Source organism: Vipera ursinii, assembly GCF_947247035.1.
Source record: "Vipera ursinii genome assembly, chromosome: 2".
Lineage (NCBI taxonomy): Eukaryota > Metazoa > Chordata > Lepidosauria > Squamata > Viperidae > Vipera > Vipera ursinii.
The window spans coordinates 39,331,792-39,358,934 of NC_139513.1; the positions used below are offsets into that span (position 1 = coordinate 39,331,792).

Below are 27,143 nucleotides of genomic sequence, written 5' to 3' on the forward strand. Positions count from 1 at the left end.
CTTACTGACATTTATCTATTCAACAAATAATTCTGAATGGAGAAGATCGTATGATGATGCTATACCATTTATCTATAGTATGTACTGATGTGAATGGGAATCTCAATAGAATTCCAGCTCAAGGGAGTCTGCGTGTAAATCCATAAAGCCACTCCCTACAAATATTTTTGGGTACACATGGACGAACAGGTTGCTTTCACCTTTCTTTTCTAATATCTGAACAAGTTTCTTGGGAGACCAAGGACAAAACTTTACCAGCTGCTTATGCATGTGTTTCCTGATACATTTTAAAAGACCTCAATTGGCTGCTGTTAAAAATGTTTTTTTCCCCCCAATTTACCAGCTCATGTTAAGCTAACTAGCCAGAATTTTCTTTTGAACAGTAGATTGCACAGGCATTTCCCAATGCAGATATAGGTATCAGAAAGCTTTTTGGCTCGTATCTCTGCTCCAATTTAAACAACAATGTACAAGGATTTGTTTCATATTTTTGTTAAAGGCAGCCCCAATTTAAAAATAGTTTGCTTTATTTATTTATTTTCTCCTAGTCTCTGCGGCCCATTGGGAACCAGGCTGCAGAAGTGGTGGCAAGCGTGTGAAACATCCCCCCCCGGTCTGTGGAACTGGAAAGTTTGGGCACCACTCCTCTAGACCAGGGGTCCCCAACCCCTGGTCTGTGAACCAGTACTGGGCCGCAGCATGCCAGCAACTAGTCTGCACAAACAAGCAAAGCCCCATCTGTGGGATGCAGGCAGCACACAAAACCATGCACCCTCTGATCCACAAAAAAACTTCTCTCCATGGAACTGGTCCCTTGAGAAAGAAAGAAAGAAAGAAAGAAAGAAAGAAAGAAAGAAAGAAAGAAAGAAAGAAAGAAAGAAAGAAAGAAAGAAAGAAAGAAAGAAAGAAAGAAAGAAAGAAAGAAAGAAAGAAAGAAAGAAAGAAAGAAAGAAAGAAAGAAAGAAAGAAAGAAAGAAAGAAAGAAAATTTACCCATGTCTTTTTCTGCAATTAAGATAAACTACCTAGGATAGAATTCAAGCAATTTCTCTGAAATACCTTCCATCTGCTTTAGTATTTTCTCAAGTCCTTTGTCTAAATCACTTCTGATGTACATTACTTAATTTTATTCTTGCTGTTGGTGTTCTTCCTATTAATAATGATAGGCACTTGAAAATCCTTCTCCTTACTCAATTCTGACATATCTTGTTTGCAACTTTTAGTATACTGCTCAAAAAAATAAAGGGAACACAAGATAAGACATCCTACTATTAAATACAGTACATTGTGTTGTTTAAGTGTTCCCTTTATTTATTTTTTTTTGAGCAGTATAGTTTTCTTTTAGGGTTTCTAATTTGGTCAAGAGTTGGATTTTCAAAAGAACTGTTGTTTTCTTAGCCTCACTGACGTTGTTCACTGACCATGCTGGTGAACTGCAGATAAACTTCCTGACTACAGGTAATCCTCAATTTACAACAGTTTATTTAGTGACAATCCAAAGTTACAATGGCACTAAAAAAGTGACTTATGACTGGTTTTCACACTTATGACCATTGTGGCATCCCATGGTCACGTGATAAAAATTCAGACACTTGGCAACTGACTCATATTTATGATGGTTGCAGTGTCCTGGGGTCATGCGATCATCTTTTGCAACCTTTTGAAAAGCAAAGCCAATGGGAAAGTCAGATTCACTTAACAACTGTGTTACTAAGTTAACAACTGCAGTGATTCACTTAACAACTGTGAGATGATAATAATAATAATAAAGTTGGAAGGGACCTTGGAGGTCATCTAGTCCAACCCCTGCTCAGGCAGGAAACCCTATAGCATTTCAGACAAATGGCTGTCCAATCTCTTCTTAAAAATCTCCAGTGTTGGGAGCATTCACAGCTTCTGGAGGCAAGAAACTGTGGCAAGAAAGATTGAAAAATGGAGCAAAAATCTGTTAACAACAGTCTCACTTAGCAACAGAAAATTTTGGCTCAGTCATGATCATAAGTCATGGACTACCTGTAGTAAGTTTCAACCATGAATCCAAAGCATTCTAGAAAGATTTTACCCTTTTCAATTTCTTTTATTTTTTTTCCTACCAAGTTTCTCATATTTGTGAAGTTTCCATTTTTTGAGGTAAATATGATTAGAGTTGTCTGCCTCAACCCTGTTTCCACAAGTATATAAATTTGACAGTACAAGTAGCCCTCAACCTAAAACACTTCATTTAGTGACCATTCCAAGTTACAATGATACTGAGAAAAGGGATTTATGTCTGTTTTTCACGTTTATCACACTTGCCGCATCCCCGTGGTCACGTGATCAAAATTTAGATGCTTGACATCTGATTCAGATTTATGACAGTTGCAGTTTCCTGGGGTCATGTGATCCCCTTTTGCAACTTTCTGGCAAGCGAAGTCAATGAGGAAGCCAGATTCACTTAATAACCGTGTTACTAACTTAACAGCTACGGTGATTCACTTAACAACTATGGCAAGAAAGGTGGTAATAAATGGTGCAGAATTCACTTAATAAATGCCTCCCTTAGTAACAGAAATGTTGGGCTTGTTGTCATAAATCAAGGACTACCTGTATTTTTATCATATCAATAACATTCCCACCATGTATTGAGGCTTTCTGAATATTAAGCTCATGGTTTCTTATCTCCGACCAGTTTCTGAAAAAACAATGTTAAGGTACAATCATTTAGGTTATCAAGAACATCATCCTTTGCAGTATATGCTTACTTTGTATAAAGGAAATTAGGTCTATTTTAATACATTCCTTTAATTTGATTTTCTAACTCAAAAACAGCTTGAATCTATCACTCAGGTAGATGATAACATATTCTAAATTGTTTCTGGGATACAGTTGTGTCACCTATTCCCTGTCAGCAAAGAAAAAAGCATTCTTCAAGGCTAATAAACAAACACACCATCTTTGAAAACTCCAATGTTTTTCTTCTCTTCTTCAGACAAAATCTGTTTCAAGAAGGGACACAGATTCATTCTTTATGTTCCCTCAATGGACATAAACATTTCTTTTAAACTGAAATCTTTCCATTCTCCTCTCTTAACGTGGAAAATGCTACAGTTATTAATACATTAAATCAATCTAGCTGATACACACACAGAGACACAGACAGAGACATATTTTCAGTTGCCTCCGAAATGTTTATCTTAGAAGAATATAAAATAAAGCACTCTCAATAGATGGAATAAATATAGCTTTTGCTTAAACATACTGCATGAAGAGAATCACCTCCTTTGATTATTGACTGAACTATTAATATAGTTAGTGCCCTTAATATTGGGACATTTGCTTGTTTTTTTAAACTTTCAACCAGCAGAGATCAAGAATTGACCTTCTTCTGCATGACATTCATTCATGTCCTAGAAATAAGTTCTCATCTTTCTCCTTTGTCACCTAAACACATTCCCAAGTTCATAAGAGTTTGCTTTCAATCCATTCATTATTCTTTACACTTCCCCCCCCTAATCTGTCTTAAAATGTATTATTCATAATTAGACACAACACTGAAATAGGAACTGACAAATGCAGGATAAAGTGAAAATATTGTTTCCAGTGATTTGGAAGCTATACCAAAATTGATGCAGCCTAAAATTGTATTTGAATTTTTTGGAAATCATATCATACCAGTAATGCATATATTCTGCTTATAGTCAAGCACAATTCAAGCATTCCTGTTGCTTAGCGAATCTGAAAGAGTTTTCTGATACTTCTTGCTCATATGGATACCTCAGCACTCTGAACAAGCAATATTTCAGCAGAATTTCTTCCGACAACTTTCCTGAACGTGAATGTTGACTCTTATCTTAATACCACCCATGAGGCTCTCTACCTGTGCAATAGCAACTGTTTTGTACCAGATTACAAATTACTATTTATATATTTATATTTTGTTGTTTCTGGAGCATCCACTTCTCTCAAGGAGGGACACTTAGCAGTGTACAGTATAGAGTATAGAGTTTGAGGGGTCCTTAGAGCTTTCTGAGCTTGGTTGTTTTCTTACAGCCGTTTCATTGCCCAAACTGTGGCTAACATTATCAGTATTAGCAAACAACCAAGCTCAGAGACATCCAACGATCCCTCATTTCAAACCAGAGCTACAAATATTCTCCTATATTGGTACTATAGAGCTTGTACTCTGTCCGTATTTCTAATTAATGAAATCACACTAAAATCACATGAGAACCCTACCCTCTCATCTTGTAAGACCACATCCTATTTAAGAAATAATTTCACATATCTTCAGAATGGTACACTCTTCCCCCCTCTGCCATTTTTATTTATTTACTTATTTGTTCCATCTTTTCAATTCCGTTCAGTGTTAGACAAAGAAACTTCCCTCTCCTAACTCTGAAGCTTAGGTTTAGAAATCTGCTTTTCTCAGCTTCTCTTTTTAATGATTTTGGCCTCAAAAGAATAAACTTTTTTTTCAAGAGGGGTGGCTGCTCATTATACTGAATACACACTCAATTTTTGTCTAGCATTCAGAAAGTCAATTATGTGATACTCAGCGCAATGCTCTAGATAATCCACAACCTCCTGCTGCCTTTTTAATCTTAATAACTTTTAAAAGGAAAAACCACTATGATGATATTTACTTTAAAGCAACGTTATTTATTAGCAGAAGACAGGAAGTATTGATTTCCCTAGCCTTCTTATCCTCTTTCTCAACTTGCAGAGATGCCTAACTCTCTTGTGTTCAAATTTCTTTTTATCTTGTTGTTCTGGTCATAAGGGCTTCTTCTCATACTCAAAAGATATGGGCATAACCCTTTTCAGCTTTTATAGCTTCCACTAACGGCTGCTTGTCCAATTAGATTAGAAAACCTCACGGAAAGTACAAAGGTGTTTGTGGTTCAGCTATTAAGCTACATCACATTTCAGTTAGGGGAAATTTATATTATACTAGCTGAATCCTCTGAGAATGGGACAGCATTTAATGGTAGGGGTTGTAAATAGAATCCACCTTGAATACAAGAGGTTGTATCATTCTGATTGTGACTTGATGTATATTTACTAGTCTGACATTATGGTCTCTTTTTAAAAACCCAACAAAATTCTGAACTTTTAAAGTAGTCTAAACTTAAACCTTAACACATGACCCATCCTAAATTAAAAGCCAACCCTACCTTGTTTGTAAGTCTTCCTCATAGGTAACCCTGTATCTTTGTCAGTGTAAAATTATGATTGTTTTTAAAAAGTGCCTTTCCAAATATGGCTTCATTCAAAGGATTTGGATGAAACTGACACTTCCTATAATCATTCAGACTTTTCTTCTGAAGAAATCCACAAAAATTGTTAAATTTATGTAGTATTTTCTTCCTGGGAGTTACCTCCTGAACTGTACATTTCTAAAGGTGACTTTTTTGAGATTTAACTTCATTTTGCTAAGCTTCTATTTCAGCTTCAGGGAATGACTAAAATGGTGAAATGCTGAATTAAGTAAGCAAGTTAATGATATACATTCTCAAGTAGAGGTAAGTTAAACATCCTTGCAAAGAGAAGTAAAACCTATAACGTTTACTTCTCCTCGCAAGAGTGTTTAACTTACCTCTACATGAGAATGTGTATTTTATGTCTACATTTGTAATTCAGTAAATATTTCCTGGCAGGATCTTTATTCATTAGGTTTATAAATTTTAATCTCTACAAATAGCAATAGTAGTAGTTATAACAATAATACTAACAGTATAACAACAATACTAATAATTATAACAACAGTATTACTAATAATTTATATAAACAGGAAACATAAGGGGGAAGAAACCCATGTAATAAAAGTTGAGAATGACATTAAACTTTAAAACTGAAGAGCAATATAAAAGTTAAGATCATTACAAGCTTGACTGAACATAACAGGCTTTATTGCACAGTCAACTGTACCTCCCTGAAAGGGAGTTCCACCATGTTATTAACTCTACATGGCAACAAATAATAGACATAGCTTATTTATTTGGCTTATGCTCAATAGAAGACTGCAAAGTAGAAGCACAAGTAGCTGGAATCATCATGCTTAGCTGCAGCTTAGATGATTCTTGGACAATAACTAAGTGTTCTAAAGTATTCATCTCTATTCAAGTGGAAAAAGGGGAACATGAACGCAGTGTCTAAAGTGCTAAAACATGTCTGAAACTCTTTCTGGCAAGGCAGAGATCTCCTACATATGACTTCACAAAGCAAACACCAAAACACTCATCATGGTTCTTTATACAGCAGGGAAGCATCTTTTTCACATATATCAGGCAATGCAATACAGTTGTCAAAAAGAATTTATATTGTAATGCTGTCAGGAAACAGCAGTTTTACTTAACAGCCATTCAGATTTATTGAACGACTATTTTACATCAAGCATTCTGTTAGGTGACCTGAGAGCATATGTTGTATAGGGAGAAACAACTAAACAATATGCTGTGTGTGGTATGCTTGCATTAGTTTTTGAAAACAACCTTTTTTTTAATGTAGAGGATGTTACTTAGAAGATCTAGAAACCATAACACCCAAAGCATGATGATATGGGGTCTGAGGCTTTTTTAGTTCTTACTCTACTTTAAAAAGCACAATAAAAATTCAGATGTAGATGGCTATAATATGAATATATTGTTTGATCTACCAAACGATGTGTTACCTAAGAAAAATGCTATGATAAAAGAAAATAGCAGGCAGATTTGCAAAATTACAACTGATTTTCATGAAATACACACTCAGGAGGGAGGGGCAGATGGGACAGAACTAAACATTTATGCATTCATTTTCTATTAAATTTTCGTAACTGGCACTTCATCACAGCTGTACATTTTTGTTTCTAGGATATACAGAATAAAGCATTATCTGGCAAAAATAGGAAAAATCCCATTTTTTTTCTTCTGAAATACAACATTACTTCTACAGTAGCAATTAAACATTAACCTCTTGAGTCAGTTGTTGAGGAACTTTAAGAAGTTTGAAAATGATAGCTAAAGTGCAAAGTGGTATAGATTAGAAAAACAACTGCATATGACTGCTTCAAAAAATGAGGATGAGAGATAGATATCATATCATATGTGCGCAGACAGAAACAGAGAGTTGTAAACAAATGTGGGCAAAAAATGTGGGCAAAAAAAAAAGTAAGACAAAGTGATATTGAGGGAGATAAAAATTATTTATCAAGTGGAGGGCGAGGGCTGAACAAAAGCCTTAGATGTCTATGGAGATTCTCAGTTATCCAGGTCACGGTTGTCTTTGAAGATTTTTCCCTTCTCATCCAAGAAGCTTCTTCAGCTCAGAGTCAGCTCTGAAGAAGCTTCTTGGATGAGAAGGTGTTTTCCAAGAAAAACAAGAAAGTCCAGTTGCCTCTTGAAAAAGGACCTTTGGGACAAAAAACAAACAAACCTCAGAGTGAATAGAATTAGAAATAAAAATGATTAACTGATCTGTGATGAAACTGAAGTGAAGGCATGTTGGAAGGAGTGTTTTATTTATTTTAAAGGGAGTCTTATTATAAACTGCAACTCTACAAACTAATTGTAGAGGCCATAGGGAATGTCCATGAAAGCAGGAAAAGAGCTGCTACCAAGGCAATGGTCAGATAAGCAGGGCCTGAGCTTGTTCCAAGAAACTACAGGTAGTCCTCAACTTACAACAGTTCATTTGGTGACAGTTCAGAGTTACACCATCACAGAAAAAAGTGACTTACGACCATTTTTCACACATACAACCATCGCAGCCTCCCCATGGTCACCCAATCAAAATTCAGGCACTCGGCAACTGACTCATATTTGTGACGGTTGCTGTGTCCTGGGGGTGCCACGTAAATCCTCTTTTGCAACCTTCTGACAAGCAAAGTCAATGGGGAAGCCAGATTCACTTAACAACCATGTTACTAACTTAACAACTGCACTGATTCACTTGACAACTGTGGCAAGAAAGGTTGTAAAATGGGGCAAAATTCACTTAACTAATGTTTCACTTAGCAACAGAAATGTGGGGCTTGATTGTGGCCATAAATTGAGGACTACCTGTAATACGAGATGTCTTAGATAAACCCTCTCCAGTTCACACATCAATAAGTGATTTTGGGGGTGGGGGGGACGCAATTCAGACTTCAAAATTCTGCTACCACAGCTGTTACAATGAAGTAGTCCTGACCTACATGGCATTGATTTTTCAGCCTGGCCTGCCTCATGATGAGGAAAATAAAAACAATAAAATTGAAACAGTTGCAATAAAGACTCCTTGAACCTTGGGGCACATTGTCTCACACATCAATGTTCTGTATCACTGGGCTTCATCTCCATTCTATCCCAAAGCTTGTGGGAAAAGCCATCCCTTCAAGACCTTCCAGCGGGCTGGAGGAGTTAAGAACTCGGAGGATCCATGGGACAGGCACAGCTAAGGAGGAGGTGAGCCTCCTTTGCCCCCTGACAACATTTAAACAAAGGGACGTGGAATGCGCCCATCCTATCTGAAGTGGTGGGATGGGCAGAAAGACTCAGGGAGATTTATAGAGTAACAATCACAATACATTAAAGAAAGGAAGTGAGATAAATCTATAAATGTTAGTATTTAAGAAAAAAATATATCAGTGGAACGGAAGTCACAAATGCCATGAAAATGCACGGTGGAATTGGAGCAATGTTAAAATATAGATTCTTGCTACTTGTTCAGTGTATGGTGAAGACTCAATCTATGCCCAATGACTGTACTTTTCCCTACGTAAAGAGAAATCTGGCAAGAGCGAGCACAAAAATCTTTGGGAGATTAGTTTGTTAAATGGACCTCAGAAGTGGTAGAATTCTCTCTGAAGTAATATGAGAAGTAACGATATTCCAAAATTGGGAAGGGAAGTACAGTTTTATGCCAGATGGGAAGATGCAGGCCTGATATTTCTCCTTCAGCAAATTAGTAAGAAATGTGTAAAAATGAGAAGGCACTTTTATGGCTTGTTCACTAAAATCAAAGGTACAAGTACAGATTGAGAAAGACCTGGCTTAAAAACAGGAATTCTGAGAGGGACCTTGGAGTCCTAGTGGACAATCACTTGACCTGGGTTGTATAAACAGAGGCATAGAATCAAGATCACACAAGGTATTAGTATCACTTTATAAAACCCTAGTAAGACCACACCTGGAATACTTAAGCCAATTTTGGAATACTTAAGCCAATATCACAAAAAAGATGTAGAGAGTTTAGAAAAAAAATCAGAGAACAGCAACTACGATGATCAAAGGCCTAAAACATATGAAGAACGGCTGCAGGACTTCGGTTTGGCTAGTCTAAAGAAAAGAAGAAATAGAGGGGACATGATAGCAGTATTCCAGTATTTGAGGGGCTGCCACAAAGAAGAGGGGGTCACGTTATTCACCAAAAAAGATGTTGAGACTTTGGAAAAAGTGTAAAGAAGAGCAACTAAGATGATTAAGGGCTTGGAGACTAAAATATATGAAGAACGATTGCAGGATTTGAGCATGGCCAGTCTAGACAAAAGAAGGACTAGGAATGACATGATATCAGTGTTCCAGTAGTTGAGGGGGTTGCCACAAAGAAGATGGGGGTCAACTTATTTTCCAAAGCACCAGAAGGCTAGACAAGAAACCAAGGATGCAAACAAATCAAGGAGAGAAGCAACCTAGAACTAAAGAGAAACTTCCTAACAATAAGCACAATTTAACCAGTAAAACACCTTGTCTTCGGAAGTTGTGGGTGCTTCATCACCATCTGTCTGAAACCGTTTAGGATCTCCTGCTTGAGCAGAGGATTGTACTAGAAGACCTCCAAGGTCCCTTCCAGCTCTATTCAGACTGACTGAGTGATCAACTGCATTGATTCACTTAACAACAGTGGCAAGAAAGATTGTAAAATGGGGCAAAACTCACTTAACTGTCTCACTTAGCAACAGCATTTTTTGGCTTAATTGTAGTTGTAAGTCGAGGACTACCTATAATGAAATTAAAACATGCAGAACAATGAATTACATCCTTGGTGAATGCTTTAATACTGAAAGGAGTAGGACAATGTGTGTGTGTGTGTGTGTGTGTGTGTGTGTGTGTGTGTTGTGTATAGTATGCGGTCTGCTGCATGAATATTTTTCAAAGTAAGTGAAAATGGCTATGTATATGAATGAAGTTTTGTACAGTTTGTTACTGGACGTGAGAGATAGCTATGTCAGGAGATTGAATGCAATAGGAATGGGTACTTAAGAACTGTGTGTGGCAAAACAAGAAAAGATGGGGTCAGGAATGAATGGGTTCTGGATGAATGTGAATACAAAAGTGAATGATCTTGTATAAAAGAAGTATATTGAGCAGGTTGGTGATGTATAGAGAACAAATGAGAATCAAATCACAAAACAAATATATAAAGGTCAAGAGGGGGTGAACCAAGAAAATCATGGTGGTTGGAATTGATGAGATTCTGAATAAGAGAGAGTTGAGAAGTTTAAAGAATAAAAGACAATATATGAAGTGGTGTACGGATGGAGTAGGAGCAACGATGGCTTGCCACGATAAGAATGACAGCCAGTTTGGTCTAGGTGTCACCAGGCTAGAAAACGAGAGACCATGAGTTCAAGTCTCACCTTAGCCATGAAAGCCAGCTGGGTGACTTTGAGCCAATCACGCTTTCTCAACCTAAACCATCTCACAGGGTTGTTGTTGTGGGCAAAATAGAGAGAAAAGAGAAAGAGGGGTTGGATATATTTGCAGCCTTGGGTTATTTGTAAAAATAATATTTTTTTACAAAAAGTACAAGATAGGTATAGTTAATGGTGCTGCTATAAACTAGATTATGCTATGTTTCTTTTTTCCCCCCTCTTTCTTTTAATTGCTTTGGCTAACTATTTCTTATTCCCTTTTTTGTGCTTATAACATTGTTTATCTAAAAGGGAATAAGTAGGCTTTCTACTTTAACGTTGTAGGATGCCACATATAAGCAAAATAACACCAGAAAAAAAAAGATGGGAAAATAACAAACTGAAAAGGAGAGCTGTATAATTATATATGAGTTAGTTTATTTTGATCACAAGCCTCTTAGAAAAAAAGCTTTGGTGTCCTGAATACTTCCAACATATTTTACTCCTCTAATTCTCTTCCAGTGCCCTAGATTAATCAAAGCTGTAACCCCTGTTGTCTTTGCAGTACAATTCAGAATGTGCCCCTGGCCAAGAATGACGGAAAAGTCAACAGGAATTAAATTTCAGTGCAACTGTTTACTCTACTGTGGCCTGCACTTATTGAAATGTTATCCATGGTTTTGTGTGACTACTGCAGTAAGGAATTCAGCATGCTTGTGATATTTTTAATGATTGCATTCTCACCTAAAAAAAATCTACAAGAAGAAAACAACTGTACATTGAACTTAGTATCATGAAAAACTTAAGACGCTAACATGTAGGGGATTTAAGTTAAATGTTTTTTCCAGGAAAAAAGCAAAGTTGGTCATAGCTTTTTTTCTACAGCACAACAATCTGCTGACAAGATCATCATGCACACTAAAAAGACTCCACAGCTGTCAAAGTCTTCAAGACTATTCCAAATTCCAGACCAAGGATTTTTTAAAAAAGTAGAATTAACATTTGCATCTTTTCAGAGATATTACATATTATATATATATATATATATATTCCCATGTTATGCAGTGCCAGTATTATTCAACAGAATTTTTAAAATTAAGTGTCTCTGTGTTAAACTTGCAATGATACTGTTGTTAACCTGACCTATTCTTCTCATACAAGCAAGTATTCAAGTAATTCATACGCAAAACTGTTTTATTTAGTCAAGGACTAACACATAAAATAAATGGGATATCTAGCAATAAATGTAATTTAATTGTTGGAAATCAATAAATACAAATGCTTGCTCATGAGGATTAAAGCAGGCATCCTGTTGTACTCTTAGAGGAAACCACTTCCTCCATTAGCAAAGTAAAGAGCACCTGATTATCAATACTGAATGATTACACAATTAAAATTGCAATAATTTCCTTTTTCTAGAATCAATGCTACACTTTGGGGGAAAATAAGAACACATCTGGAACACCTGGATTATTAATGAAGACTTATGAAATTATCAGTCATGCTCTCTTACTCAAGCCTCGTAGTTTAGTGCAGGTGTCCCAAAACCTGGGTTGCAGACCCACACTGATCTGCGGCATGTCAGAAACCGGGCTGCACAAATGAGCGAAGCCCCACCTGCGCACGCATGGGATGCAGAGAGTGCGTGAAACTACGATCCCTCTGGTCCGCGGAAAAACCTCTCTCAACGGAACCGGTCTCCGGCGATTGTGGGCTGCTGGTTTAGTGCTTCTTATACCACAGATATCGGGTTCACTACTAAAGCGCAGAAATCTACTTAGGCTTATTTCTATCAGTGAAATGTTGGTAGCGCAGGAATTCACATGATACAATTGCTTCTCTTTAAGGTTATACTTTACTTCTGCAGAATGCCAATCAATTAATATCCTATAAATGCATGCTTTAAAGTATTTGTTTGCTAGAAAATACCATGGTATTTTTATGATGTGAAAAATTCCATCAACCTTGACTTCCGTATACAAGAAGCTTTCGAAGTTGGTAAAATATTAGTAATATATTTTACAGTACCTGCTGTTGCTGAAGATGGGCAAGATCCACAGCACCGATTTCCACCGAAGGTGTCTCTCCGTTGGGTCTTACTTCGCGTAGGGTGCAATCTAGTAGGGAGTTGACAGTGCTTGCTCCATTCTGAAGGGCTGAACCGTTACTTTTTGCCTCAGTTCCAGATTCTTGCATCATGACTCAAAAACCTGGAATAATTTAACGGAAGAAAGAAAAAAAATAAAGTAGTTGGTAAAACACTTCACTTGCTTTACAGCTTAGTACAATTAAAAATATTTTGCTCCCTCTCTTCAAATGATTTATATTTTCATTATGAGTTCAGGCACAAGTTACACTCATCTACTGGTAATTCTGCAACTTTTTAAAAATGTATTATTGATCTAAACATGGCAGTATTTGCTCAACAAGTTCCTTTTCTGTCAGAGTGAAATCAGATGGACAGGCACAACGAAAAATACATTAAGATTTACAATTCATTTGCTTTACTAATACTTCAACATTTTGCTTGAATTGTGGAAGATAGTTTTAATAGTATATTATGGTTAATTTTTTTAATACAGGTAGTTGGCTTGTTGTTGTTAGTTGCGAAGTCATGTCCGACCCACTGTGACCCCATGGACAACATTCCGCCAGGCCTTCCTGTCCTCTACCATCTTCTGGAGTCCATTTAGGTTCATGCCTACTGCTTCAGTGACTCCATCCACCTCATTCTCTGTTGTCCCTTTCTTCTATTGCCCTCAACCTTTCCCAGCATTAGGCTCTTCTCCAGTGAGACCTTCCTTCTCATAAGGTGGCCAAAGTATTTGAGTTTCAACTTCAGGATCTGGCCTTTTAAAGAGCAGTCAGGGTTGATCTCCTCTAGGACTGACCGATTTGATCGCCTTGCAGTCCAAGGGACTCGCAGGAGTCTTCTCTAGCACCATAGTTCAAACGCTTCAATTCTTTGGCATTCAGCCTTTCTTATGGTCCATACATTGCAACTGGGAAGACCATAGCCTTGACTATACGCACATTTGTTGGCAGGGTGATATCTCTGCTTTTTAGTGTGCTGTCTAGGTTGGCCATGGCTTTCCTCCCCAGGAGCAAGCATCTTTTAATTTCTTGGCTGCAGTCCTCATCTGCGGTGAAATTGAAGCCCAGGAAAATAAAATCTGTCACTACCTCCATTTCTTCCCCATCTATTTGCCAGGAATTGAGAGTGCCGGATGCCATGATCTTGGTTTTCTTAATGTTTAGTTTCAACCCAACTTTTGCACTCTCCTTCTTCACTCGCAACAAGAGACTCTTTAGTTCCTCTTCACTTTCTGCCATTAGAGTGGTATCATCTGCATATCTTAGGTTGTTGATATTTCTCCCAGCAATCTTAATTCCAACTTTTGATTCATCTAGCCCTGCTTTTCTCATGATGTGCTCTGCATATAAGTTAAACAGGCAGGGTGACAGTATACAGCCTTGCCAGACTCCTTTCCCAACTTTGAACCAATCAGTGGTTCCGTGTCCAGTTCTCACTGTTGCTTCTTGACCCCCATATAGGTTTCTCAAGAGACAAATAAGATGGTCTGGTACTCCCATCTCTTTAAGAACTTGCCACAGTTTGTTGTGATCCACACAATCAAAGGCTTTAGCATAGTCAATGAAGCAGAAGTAGATGTTTTTCTGGAACTCCCAACCTTTCTCCATGATCCAGCGTATGTTGGCAATTTGATTTCTAGTTCCTCTGCCTCTTCGAAATCTTTCCTGTACTTCTGGTAGTTCTTGATCCACATACTGCTGGAGTCTAGCTTGTAGGATTTTAAGCATAACTTTACTAGCATGTGAAATGAGTGCAATGGTGCGATAGTTTGAACATTCTTTGGCAGTGCCTTTCTTTGGAATTGGAATGTAAACTGATCTTTTCCAATCCTGTGGCCACTGTTGTTTTCCAAATTTGCTGGCAAATTGAGTGTAACACTTTTACTGCATCCTCTTTTAAGATTTTGAATAGCTCAGCTGGAATACTGTCACCTCCGCTAGCTTTGTTGTTGCTCAGCTTTCCTAAGGCCCATTTCACTTCACATTCTAGGATGTCTGGCTCGAGGTCAGTGACCACCTCATCATGGTTATCTGGGACGTTAAGCTCATTCTTGTATAGTTCTTCTGTGTAATTTTGCCACCTCTTCTTAATCTCTTCTGCCTCTGTTAGGTCCCTGCCATTTTGGTCCTTTATCATGCCCATTTTTGCATGAAACGTTCCCTTCATTTCTCCAATTTTCTTGAAGAGATCTCTGGTCCTTCCTATTCTATTGTTTTCTTCTATTTCTTTGCACTGTTCATTTAAGAAGGCATTCTTATCTCTTCTAGCTATTCTCTGGGTGTATTTTCTTTTCCTCCCTTGCCTTTCGCTTCCCTCCTGTCCTCAGCTATTTGCAAAGCTTCCTCAAACAGCCATTTTGCTTTCTTGCATTTCTTTTTCTTTGGGATGATTTTAGTTGCTACCTCTTGTACAATGTTGCGATCCTCCGTCCATAGTTCTTCAGGCACTCTGTCTATCAGATCTAATTCCTTAAATCTATTTGTCACCTCTACTGTATATTCGTCAGGGATATGATTTAGTTCATACCTGAGTAGCCTAGTGCTTTTCCCTACTTTCTTCAATTTAAGCCTAAATTTTGCAACGAGAAGCTCATGGTCTGAGCCACAGTCAGCTCCTGGTCTTGTTTTTACTGTTGACTTACAACAGCTCATTTAGTGATCATTCGACATTACAATGGGACTGAACAAAGTGACTTATGACCATTTTTCATACTTATGACCATTGTAGCATGCCGACGGTTACGTGATCAAAATTCAGATGATTGGGAACTGGCTTATATTTATGACAGTTGCAGTGTCCCGGGTCACATGATCCTTTTGCAACCTTTTGACAAGCAAAGTTGATGGGGAAGCCAGATTCACTTAACAACTGTGTTTCTAACTTAACAAATTCAGTGATTCACTTAACAACTTTGGCAAGAAAAGTCATAAAATGGGGCAAAACTCACTTAATAAATGTTTCACTTAACAACAGAAATGTTGGGCTCAATTGAGGTCGTAATTCAAGGAGCACCTGTATTTTTAAACAAAGATAATCACTTGACTTGAGGATATGAATGATGGTGGGACAAACATGAGTAAAGTTACAAAAGTTAAAAAAGTTAGAAAGGTTCACTCATGACAGGCTGAAATACTGAAATCCAGTTCTTTGTACTTTAACCTGGTTGGAATCCTAGAAGAAACTACTTTTTTACATCAGAAAAGTAATAATCTAATTGCCAACAAACACAATCTTCTTTTCTGATTATGAGTGTTACTGCTTTACAACTCCCTCTAAGCAATTTGCAGAGTCAGCATATTGCCACCAATAATCTGGGTCCTCATTTTACTGATCTCAGAAGAATGGAAGGCTGAGTCAACTTTGAGACAGTGAGAATGATATAATGTAGTTCTTTCTTTTGCATCCTAAATAATTCTGAAACTCTTGACTATTATCTTGCACAGAAGCATCTCACTACATTTTAAAACAGAGACTCTTGGGTGCAGGTGAGTCGTCCTAGATAACCACAGTATAGATACCTCTCTAGTTGTTTCCTCAAGACCAGTAAAATGGAAGCAAGGGACCTCTTTAGAAGCAACCCCATACAATCAGTAAGGGATCCACTGACAATTTTCAAGGCATGGTGTATTCAACAGATATATGAACTCTTCTCTTGAATCAAATTCTGGAATTTCCACATTACTCAAAAACACAAAATAGCTTGTAGTTTAAATTACTCCTTTTAATTCTAGACTCTTCACTTTCAGAGTACTGTTGGGTTGTTGTTTTTTTAGAAAATATATTCAAGTGTGTATACTGTTTTTCTCTTCACATAAGGCTACCAAAATGTCCAGCTGGGGAAAAAAATGCAAATGAGGAATTTCAGTAATAACAATTGAAATATATGTGAGTGCTCTTTAGGTAAGCAATCACAGTCCTCCTCCCACCCATCTCATCAGACTGTCTACAAAAACAGAATGATAGTAATATTTATTCATCCAAGGTTACACCATAACAAGACGTGAATATACAACTGTAAAATCTTTATATAATGTAATGCAAGTTTCACCCCAAAGTGAATTATGTCTGATACTGTAAAAACAGTTTTATTTTATTTTATTTTTAAAGGGAAAAATTTGTGAAATTGCTAACAATTGTGGGTACAGGTAAAATACAGATATAAAGTAACATTTTACTCAAACTGAATTTTCTTTTCTTGGCAACAATAGAAAAATGATTTGTCACTGTCTTTTTCTCAGATATTTTGATTTCAAAATGTAGTCTACAGTTCTGGATTTCTGATGGTCTCCTATCCAGATATTAATGAAATCAGATTACGCTTAATGTTTTTGAGATAAGCCAAATTTGACTAAGTGCTCTCATTGCTGTGACAAAAATAAATATGTTAGAGAATGAACATGATGTGAAAGAAAGAACTGATGTTTTTCATGTCTTGGTTGTCAAAGAATAAGAAAGAAAGAATGGATTATTTCTAATTGAAATCCCTTCTTGGCATAGGATTTCCTCATCAAACATATGTTTTATAATATTTATGTTTGCAAAAATTTAAATTCTGAACTATTGGTATAGATATAGTAAGTCTTTTTCAGGGAAGTCAAAGCAATATCACCTTTTTTCATCTTCCTGAATGATTCAAACTTAACAGTTCCCGAACTATTCCCGAACAGTTAAATTAAGTTTGACCAAGTCAAGCAGATATAAATCATTTATATCCAGCAGAATAAATGTCCTTAAAGAAGTTGCCCAATCATTTAAGAATGTTTAATTTAAACACAAATTTATGCAGAATATTTCTATTTCTATAAAAAAATACAAAAATTCATCTAAAGCAAATTATTTAATAGCATTAGGTAGTAAAGGAATATTTAACTATCTCTGCCAGAAAAAAGCCACCCAGAGTTGCTTTGGATAGTGAAATGGGCAAGCATATAAATTTAATAATAATAAATCTGTTAGTCAGGATACAAAAATTTACTCTTCATTTTAAAATAACCCTCAGTTGGCTAACCAATGGGTAGTAGCCACAGTGTTAACCATGGTCAGGTCATTAATAGAAGACAATATTTGTACCTCTGGGTTGAACTACGGGTTCTTTTGTGCTCTCTGAGATTGGTTGTTTTCTTGCATTTCTTTCATTACCCAACTAGATAACAACATCAGTGCTAGAAGGGACCAACGTTATTTAGTTTGGTAATGAAACATCTGCCAAAAACAACCAAGCTCAGATAGCACCAAGGGCCCCACACAGTGGTGGGATTCAGCCAGTTTGCACCAGTTGGGCAGAACCACTAGCTAATTTTTTGTTGTCCAGGCCCAGAACAGACTTTTGGAAGTGGCATCCACACAGAGAACCGGTTGTTCACATATTTGAATCCCACTACTGGGATTCCTACACATCATGTTATCGCTTCTCAGACAACTAGTTTCTACCAAGGTAGAAGTAGATAGAAAGCGGGGAGTGTTCTAGAGGCTAAAAAAAACTCAAGATGACAGCCACAACAACATAATCAAACACTTTTTCGATTTTACCCTTCCCTAATTCTTTCTGCAATAAGCAATTACTGAATGATAACTAAGCATGAACTATTGGTTTGAACTGTGTACTCTCCCCATCCTATCATCAACAACCATCTTTCTCAGAACTGCCTCCAATAGTACAAAATGGATTCAGAAATGAATAAGCTGTACTACCCACTTTCCCTGAACTCTCTAACCCTGCTAAGAAAGACAGCACATGTTATCAGGCCTTTGGATACAATTAGGGTTATGTTAACAAGTCTGTATAAGCAACAAAAGGTGATTTGCCTCTTTCTCTTATGCTCTTATTTTGTGTTGATTGAATCAGAATAGAGCTGGAAGGGACCTTGGAGTTCTTCTAGTTCAACCCCCTACTCAAGCAGGAGACCTTATACCATTTCAGACAAGTGACTGTCCAATCTCTTCTTAAAAACCTCCAGTGATGGAGCGTCCACAACTTCTGAAGGCAAGCTGTTCTATTGGTTAATTGTCCTCACTGTTAGGAAGTTTTTCCTTAATTCCAGGTTGCTTCTCTCCTTGATTAGTTTCCATCCATTGTTTCTTGTTCTGCTCTCTGGTGCTTTGACGCCTTCCTCTTTGTGGCAATCTCTAAAATACTGGAATACTACTATCATGTCCCTCCTAGTCCTTCTTTTCTCTAGACTAGCCAAATCCAAATCCTGCAACCCTTCTTCATATGTTTGTTTCCAGGTCTTTAATCATCTTAGTTGCTCTTCTCTCTACCCTTTCCAAAGTCTCAACATGATTTTGTAATGTGGCGACCAAAACTGGATGCAGTATTCCAGGTGTGGCCTTACTAAGGCTTTATAAAGCGGTACTAATACTTCATGTGATTTTGATTCTGTGCCTAACCTTATACAACCAAGGATAAGTTTACATGGGGGAGGTCACACACTCGATCTTATTTTTTTATCTGGAAGGTGGTTAGATGATCTGGGAGGGGGATTTCCAGCTATTATACCCCTGTAATGGACCGATCATCACCTCCTGCGGCTGGCCTTCCGTTTCGCCACCCCCATCACCGGGTTGCGGAACCGACCAGGTGATTCCACCCCAGGCGCCTAATGGACCCTGAATGGTTCCAGGTGGTGCTTGGACCCGTGCCTGCCATCTTCGCTCACAGCCCGGTCGATGCCTTAGTGGAAGCCTGGGAAAGGGCAGCCACTGAGGCAATCGACCGTGTTGTGCCCATGCGGCCCCTGTCCCGGCGCAGATCCTGGCGGGCTCCATGGTTTTCTATGGAGCTCCGGGAGATGAAGTGTCGGAGATGGAGCCTAGAGAGCTGCTGGAGATCCAGCCAGTCTGAATCTGACCAATTGCAGTTAAGAACCTTTACGAGGTCTTATCTCGCAGAGATGGAGGCAGCGAAGTCCAGATAATCGCCCAACCGCCCTGTTTAGAGTGACTCGCTCCCTCCTTAATCAGGAGGTGAGGGAGAAGCCCTTGCAGGTCGTGCCGAGGAGTCTAGTCAGCATCTGGCGGACAAAATCGCTCGGATTCGGGCCGGTCTGGACTCCGACTGGGTGGAGTCTGACGGGGGGGAGACGAGCGGTCTTGGGAATGTTATCTGGGAAGAATTCGACCCTGTGACTCCGGAAGACAGGACAGGACAGGATCATGGGGAGGCTGAGTTCCACCACGTGTTTATTGGACTCGTGCCCCTCCTGGCTGGTATAGCTCGGGAGGGGACACGAGGCTGGCTCCAGGCAGTAACAACTGCTTCTTTGAGGGAGGGTAGCTTCCCTGCCGCCTTGAACGAGGTGGTGGTGAGGCCCCTCCTCAAGAAGCCTGCCCTGGACCCGGCAATTTTGAATAACTATCGTCCGGTCTCCAACCTTCGCTTTTTAGCGAAGGTTGTTGAGAGTGTGGTGGCACATCAGCTCCCTCTGTTCCTGGAGGAAGCTGATTATCTGGACCCATACCAATCGAGTTTTAGGGCCAGGTACAGCACGGAGACGGCATTGGTCACGCTAGTGAATGATCTCTGGCAGGCCTGTGACAGGGGTTGTTCCTGTGTCCTAGTCCTATTAGACCTCTCAGCAGCTTTTGATACCATCGACCATGGTATCTTACTGCGGCGCCTCAGGGGGTTAGGAGTGGGTGGCACTGTTTTACAGTGGTTCTCCTCCTACCACCTGGGTCGTTTGCAGTCGGTGTTGGCAGGAGGGCAGAGGTCGGCCTCGAGGCCTCTCGTTTGTGGAGTCCCTCAGGGGTCGGTCCTCTCGCCTCTTCTGTTCAACACCTATATGAAGCCGCTGGGTGAGATCATTCGTGGTTTTGGGGTGGGGTATCATCAGTATGCTGATGATACCCAGCTTTTTATTTCCACCCTGAACCAACCCAGTGATGCCCTCGACGTGATGTCCCGTTGCCTGGAGGCGGTTAGGGTCTGGATGGGGAGGAAGAGGCTTCGACTTAATCCCAACAAGACTGAGTGGCTGTACATACCGGCATCTCGGGTAACTCAGTCTGTTCCATCTTTAACTATGGGGGGGTGAGGTGTTACCCCCCCCGTAGATAGGGCTCGCAACTTGGGCGTCCTCCTGGACTCACAGCTCAGCTTGGAAGATCATATAGGAGCTGTGACCAGGGGGGGGGTTTGCCCAGGTTTGCGGCCCTATTTGGACCAAGATGCCCTACTTACAGTCACTCATGCACTTGTGACCTCTCAAATAAACTACTGCAATGCTCTCTACATGGGGCTGCCCTTGAGGACCACCCAGAGGCTCCAACTGGTGCAGAATGCGGCCGCATGAGTTGTGATGGGGGTCTCCCGATACTCCCATGTAACACCTCTGCTCCGCGAGCTGCATTGACTTCCAGTTGCCCTCCGGGTGAGATTCAAGGTGCTGGTGATGACCTATAAAGCCCTAAATCACATGGGTCCAGATTATTTATGGGAGCACCTTCTGCCAGCGTCAACCTCCCATCGTCCTGTGCGCTCCCACAGAGAGGGCCTCCTCAGGGAGTGTCAACTGGTGGCCCCCAGGGGGAGAGCATTCTCTGTGGGCACGCCCGCCCTCTGGAATCAGCTTCCTACTGAGCTCTGGATGGCCCCCGACCTTCGCTCTTTTCGCCGCGACCTGAAAACCTGGTTATTTGAGCTTGCCGGCCTGGACTGAGGGATTGGGATTTTAAACTTTAGAATTTGTCTTGTTGGGGCTAACTTAACTTAATTTAATTTATTTTTAACTTTGTATACCATGTTTTAAGTGCCCTGTACACTGCCCTGAGTCCTTTGGGAGAGGGGCGGTATATAAATCCAATAAAATAAATAAATAAATAAATAAATACTGTATCAATCAACTGAGACAGTCAATTGGGTGGATATATAATAGGAATGCAACACAATGCTATTTTAATTTAGGTTTTGTTTTAATTGGGATTAAGTATCCAGTTATACTCCTAAAACAACATCTTCTGCTCCTTTTTAGGACAAAGCTGTTCTAGTATGGTACAGTGTGAACTATGTTCTATGTGTCCCTTTTCGACCATTTTTAAGAGGTAAACCTCTGTGGACAACACAGTACAGTGGCTATGGACATCAAAATAACAAATCCTAGGCGAATCAAGCAAAGAACATATTTTTCCATATGGGTTGCAACATAAGGAAAACAAGAGACAAAACATATAGATTTCATCCTATTGTACCAGAAGATTTTCAAGTATCATTTGAATGGTGGAAATGTGACATTAAAGACATTCACATCAATACTAAAATGAATTCTGAAATTATAACAAACCTGTTGGATCAAGCAGATTTTTTTTTAATCTTTAGACTTTTTAGAGAAAGAGCTATAGAAACTTTTTCTGCAATTTCCGCCCCCCCAAAATACACTAGGTTCTAGACCACAAAGGAAAAGGAAATCAGAATAGAAGCACCACTTGCCAATGTCATTATCAAATATTAGTTTTCAAAAAGCTAGCTAGCTCTGGGGAAAATATTTATTGATTTACGTATTTATTCACTTTGGAAACTGTCAAACTTTAAAAAATTTATGGGCGGATTAAAATACATGTAAAGGGGGGAAAAAACCCAAATAATAACAACATGGACAGCCCAAAGAGTAAACAACCAAACATATCTGAAACTAATAAAAATTAACATACTTACAGTATCCACTTAGTCCTTTATGTCCCCTTTTTAAAATTACAACAATAATATTTTGTCTACAAGTTAACAAGATGACAACAGCACAATGAGGTACAACATTTTGCATATCAGCCAAAGGAAATGCAAAATATTGTTCTCTTCCATACATATAGTACTGAGAGTACATAGTTCTTACATATGAGTCTATATTAACTGGTTATTTTGACACATTTTCTTTCATTATAAAACAAACAAATAAAAAATCAACAGCAGACGCCAGGCATGAAAATTTCATTTAGTACCATTATGCTTCACAATCTATAACTGTTGTTATTCACTATTTTTTACATGGCTAATAGTAAGCTTAGCTGCTGAGGATTTAACAGAATAACAGAGTCAGAAGGGACCTTGGAGGTCTTCTAGTCCTCACTGCTCAAGCAGGAAACCCTATATCATTTCAGACAAATGGTTGTCCAAGGTCTTCTTAAAAACCTCGCCCACAACTTCTGAAGGCAAGTTGTTCCACTGATTAATTGTTCTGTCAGGAAATTTCCCCTTAGTTCTAGGTTGGTTTTCTCCTTGATTAGTTTCCATCCATTGCTTCTTGTCTTGCCTTCAGATGCTTTGGAGAATAGACTGACCCCCTTCTTTGTGGCAGCCCCTTAGATATTGAAAGACTGCTATCATGTCACTCTTTGTCCTTCTTTCCATTAAACTAGACATACCAATGCCTGAAACAGTTCTTCATATGTTTTAGTCTCCAGTCCCCTAATCATCTTTATTGCTCTTCTCTGCACTTTCTAGAATCTCAACATCTTTTTTTTTATATCGCGGTGACCAAAACAGGATGCAATATTCTATGTGTGGTCTTACCAAGGCATTATAAAGTGGAACTAACACTTCACATGATCTTGACTCTATTTAACATGATAAGGTTTACATAAAGCAAGATGAAAATTAAAAGATGAAAACTAACAAGCAAAAGAATAAAGAGGTAAAAACTCCTTTTTTAAATTTTATTTTCATGTGTGTCTGATGTAATGGAGTGAGACTTTTAAGTCTCTAAAGACAATTGCTCCAAAAAAGAAAATAACCCTATTACTTTACAGTAATACTGTAGTAAGTAATGAAAATAACAACTGGAATTTTGTCATATGAGACTTCACAAAGGCCAGGCACAATGCATATTTGCTGTTATGCAAGTACCACCCTCCTCTACTGAATTTTCATAATTATAACAGAAAGGCGTAAATTTTCTAATGCATGGCAGCTCAAAAAGTAATCAAGGGAATGAGCCTGAGGGCTATTTTAATGTATGCAAAGCTAGTGACCCACAGTAAATGGGAGGTAGGCTTCAATGAATGCAAAGTAATGCACACATACTAAAGACCTGGTCTGATGAGGGACGGCTAAAATTAACACCCAATTAATTTCCAAATTGACAAACAAATGAAACCCATAAATCTACTTTCTCATTAATTTTCTTGTGGTATAATTTAAAGCAGTAATATGAGGGCAAAACTGAGCATTATCCATCATAAATATCAAAAAAGATAGCACTGTAACACCATAAATTATGCATATTACCTGTTGTTAAAAATGATTAATGCATTATCAACTTTATCACACACTGTCTATGTCTAGACATATCTGAAATCTGAAATTTCATTTCGTACTTCAAAAGAGATGGAATGGATGGAACGGTGCATTTCCAGGTTCAAGTAGTTTCTCCAGTTACTTATTGGAGAATTTCAGGATTGAAACTGGATTCATCCTAAGCTTAGGGTCAACTGAGGTACATATCAGGGAAGTGATTACTAAAGCTCCAAGAGAACGGAAACAAATCATTATATCTTAAAGGCATCCTTAACTGCTGGCCCAAAGACTAGCATTTATGAGGAGGTCCTTGGTGCTTTCTGAGCTTGGTTGTTTTCTTGCAGACATTTCATTACCCAAACTAGGTAACATCATCAGTGCTAATAAGGAATGAGGTTTGCTCTCAATTTATATTATAGTGGCTTGCTCTGACAACCTACTTTCTAACATGGCAATCCACAGAATATAAACTGAGAGCAAACCCCACTTCTTATTAGCACTGATGATGTTACCTAATTTGGGTAATGAAACATCTGCAAGAAAACAACCAAGCTCAGAGAGCACCAAGGACCCTCATTTCAACCCTGAGCTACAAATATTCTTCTTGATCAGTACTGGCATTTATATCTCTTCAGCAAGAAGAAAAATAACCTCCTGTGCTCTCTTGAATGGAGGGGAAGAAAAGTTTGGTCATGAAGAGAGCCAGTAAAGAAAAGGTTAAGTACAAAAGCAATGAAGAAAACAGGAAAGAACAGATAGATATCTAACATCATTCTTGTAAAAATGCCAAAAGTACCAGCTTGTAAAGGTGCCTAGAAGTACAAATGTATGAAATCACACAGCTACCTCTATTTTTTCAGGTAATCCAGAGCTTTCTTTTAATCTGAAATAAAATTTGTTTTCCCCTCCCCTTAAAAAAAAATCTTACTTTTAGTTTAGCAGCTACTTCTATTCAAGAAAGCCTATCTGGTGCTTGCTTGCTTGCTTGCTTGCTTGTTTGCTTACTTGCTTGCTTATTATTTATTTATTTATTTATCTATTTATTTATTTATTTATTTATTTGTTTGTTTATTTATTTATTTGATTTATATCCCGCCCTATCTCCCGAAGGACTCAGGGCGGCTAACAACAAAACATATAATAAGTACAGAAATTAAGATAAAAATAAAATTAAAATCATCTGTGCAATAAATTAAAATTAAAAATTAAAAATAAATTAAAAATTGTAAATATAATTAAAATGCCTGTCAGTTCAGGTCAGCCAGGTGGAAAAGGAGTGTTTTGAGGCCGCGGCGAAAGGATTGGAGATTTTGGGCGATCCGAAGCTCAGGGGGGAGCTGATTCCATAGGGCTGGCACTCCCACAGAGAAGGCCCTCCCCCTGGGGGTCACCAACCGACATTGTCTAGCCGACGGTACCCTGAGGAGGCCTTCTCTGTGTGAGCGTACTGGGCGATGGGAATTTGTTCCCGGTAGCAGATGGTCCTGCAAGTATAGTTTTCTTTTCTGGATTTCTTTATGTCCAAAATGGCAATGCCTGTGTAAGAATGTGGCCCAGGGGCCTCAAGAGTCGCTGACAAATGGAAGATGCTCAAACCCAATAAAAATAGCAGTTAATTGCTAATTTCCTTCTGAATTGAAAATGTAAGGCAAATATTGTCCTTGAAAGTCCTTCAATGTTTCTGAATGTTGTTTGTGATGCTGGTTTTTTTATAAGCTGCAGCAAGCTAACATCTGTATGAAAATTGTTAATAGACGAGTCACATAAAACTTCTACAGTTAAAGGAAGCATTGCAATGCCATTACAATTAAAGAGTCATTCTACAATAAGTGCAGCAAACAGAAATCCTCTAGTTGAATTCCATTTGCAAATGCAAATCTTTCAGGTCAGGGAACAACCTGGAAAATCTTACCTATTACTAAAACTGAGTTCCAGTTGGCTTGATTGACTGAAGGAAGTAGTTTTGACAGGCACTTTTTTAAAAAATAAGAAGTAGTAGTAGATGATCCTAAAGTTGAAATATGGAAATGTTGAAATAAGGGAAAAAAGTAAAACAAGTTTTATTCCTGGGTAGTCATAAGATGTTTTTTAATCTTACTCCCATTTTTACCTAGGCTTCTTGACTTTTATTATTAGAGCTTACAAATGACTTGCATTTTGGCTATCACAGTAGTTATTAGCATAGCACAGGTTATTTTGTTTCTTTAATTTTAAAACCAAGTTCATCTTCAAATTCAGACTTCCTCAGTATTACTCAGTCAGTATCAGAGCCCGTTTGGTCTAGTGCAGGGGTCAGCAACCTGAAACAGTGAAAGAGCTACTCGGAACTGGTTCCCTCACAAAAGGAAAAACTAGGAGCCGCAAAAAATGTGTGCGCATGTGCGTACATGCGCGCATGTGCAGAACAGGGTTTGACTGAAGAGTGGAGCCAAGGCGAGATATGCACCTACCCTGCATATTTGAATTGATTGGTTGAACTTTTTTAGTCCCACTTTTTTTTTTTTTTTGGACTTCACATGGCAGAGGACTGGGAGCCGCAGGAGATGGCTGAAAGAGCCGCATGCGGCTCCGGAGCCATGGGTTGCAGACCTGTGGTCTAGTGCTTAAGTCACTAGGCTACAAAGTGGGAGACTGTGAATTCGAGTTCCGCCTTAGCCATGAAAACCAGGTGTGTGACTTTGGGCCAGTCTCTTTCTCTCTCTCAATCAACCTATCTCACAGGGTTGTTTTGGGGGGAAAATAGGAGGAGGAAGGTGTGTTGAATACGTTTGCTACCTTGAGTTACTTACAAAACTAATAAAGGTGGGATAAAGTAAAAAGGTAAAGGTAAAGGTTCCCCTGCACAAGCATGCTAGTTGTTTCCGACTCTAGGGGCTGGTGCTCATCTCCGTTTCAAAGCTGAAGAGCCAGCGCTTGTCCGAGGACGTCTCCGTGGTCATGTGGCTGGCATGACTGGACACCAAAGGTGCACGGAACGCTATTACCTTCCCACCGTAGTGATCCCTATTTTTCTACTTGCATTTTTACGTGCTTTCGAACTGCTAGGTTGGCAGAAGCTGGGACAAGTAACAGGCGCTCACTCTGCTATGCAGCACTTGGGATTCGACCCGCCAAACTGCCGACCTTCTGATCGACAGGCTCAGCGTCCTAACCCCTATGAGCCACCACGTCCCTAAAAGGTGGGATATGAATAAGAAAAAAAATAAAAAATGTTCAGCATATAGGTTGGGTAAATAATGAGGAAGTATATAG

The 27,143-nt window shown here is 38.8% G+C and overlaps 1 protein-coding gene across 18 annotated transcripts in view; it reads right to left on the reverse strand.

Annotated features, from left to right (window-relative positions):
• FOXP1 (forkhead box P1) overlaps positions 1–27,143 on the reverse strand; it is a 666,401-nt gene that overhangs the window by 246,113 nt on the left and 393,145 nt on the right. For 16 of the 18 annotated variants that reach the window (XM_083354300.1, XM_083354292.1, XM_083354295.1 and 13 more), the window contains one exon: positions 12,598–12,779. The exons of the other annotated variants lie outside the window; for them this stretch is intronic. In XM_083354300.1, the coding sequence (XP_083210426.1) occupies positions 12,598–12,768 (171 nt within the window). In that variant the 5' untranslated portion in view covers positions 12,769–12,779. The remainder of the gene's footprint in view (positions 1–12,597; positions 12,780–27,143) is intronic. 18 annotated transcript variants of the gene reach the window in all.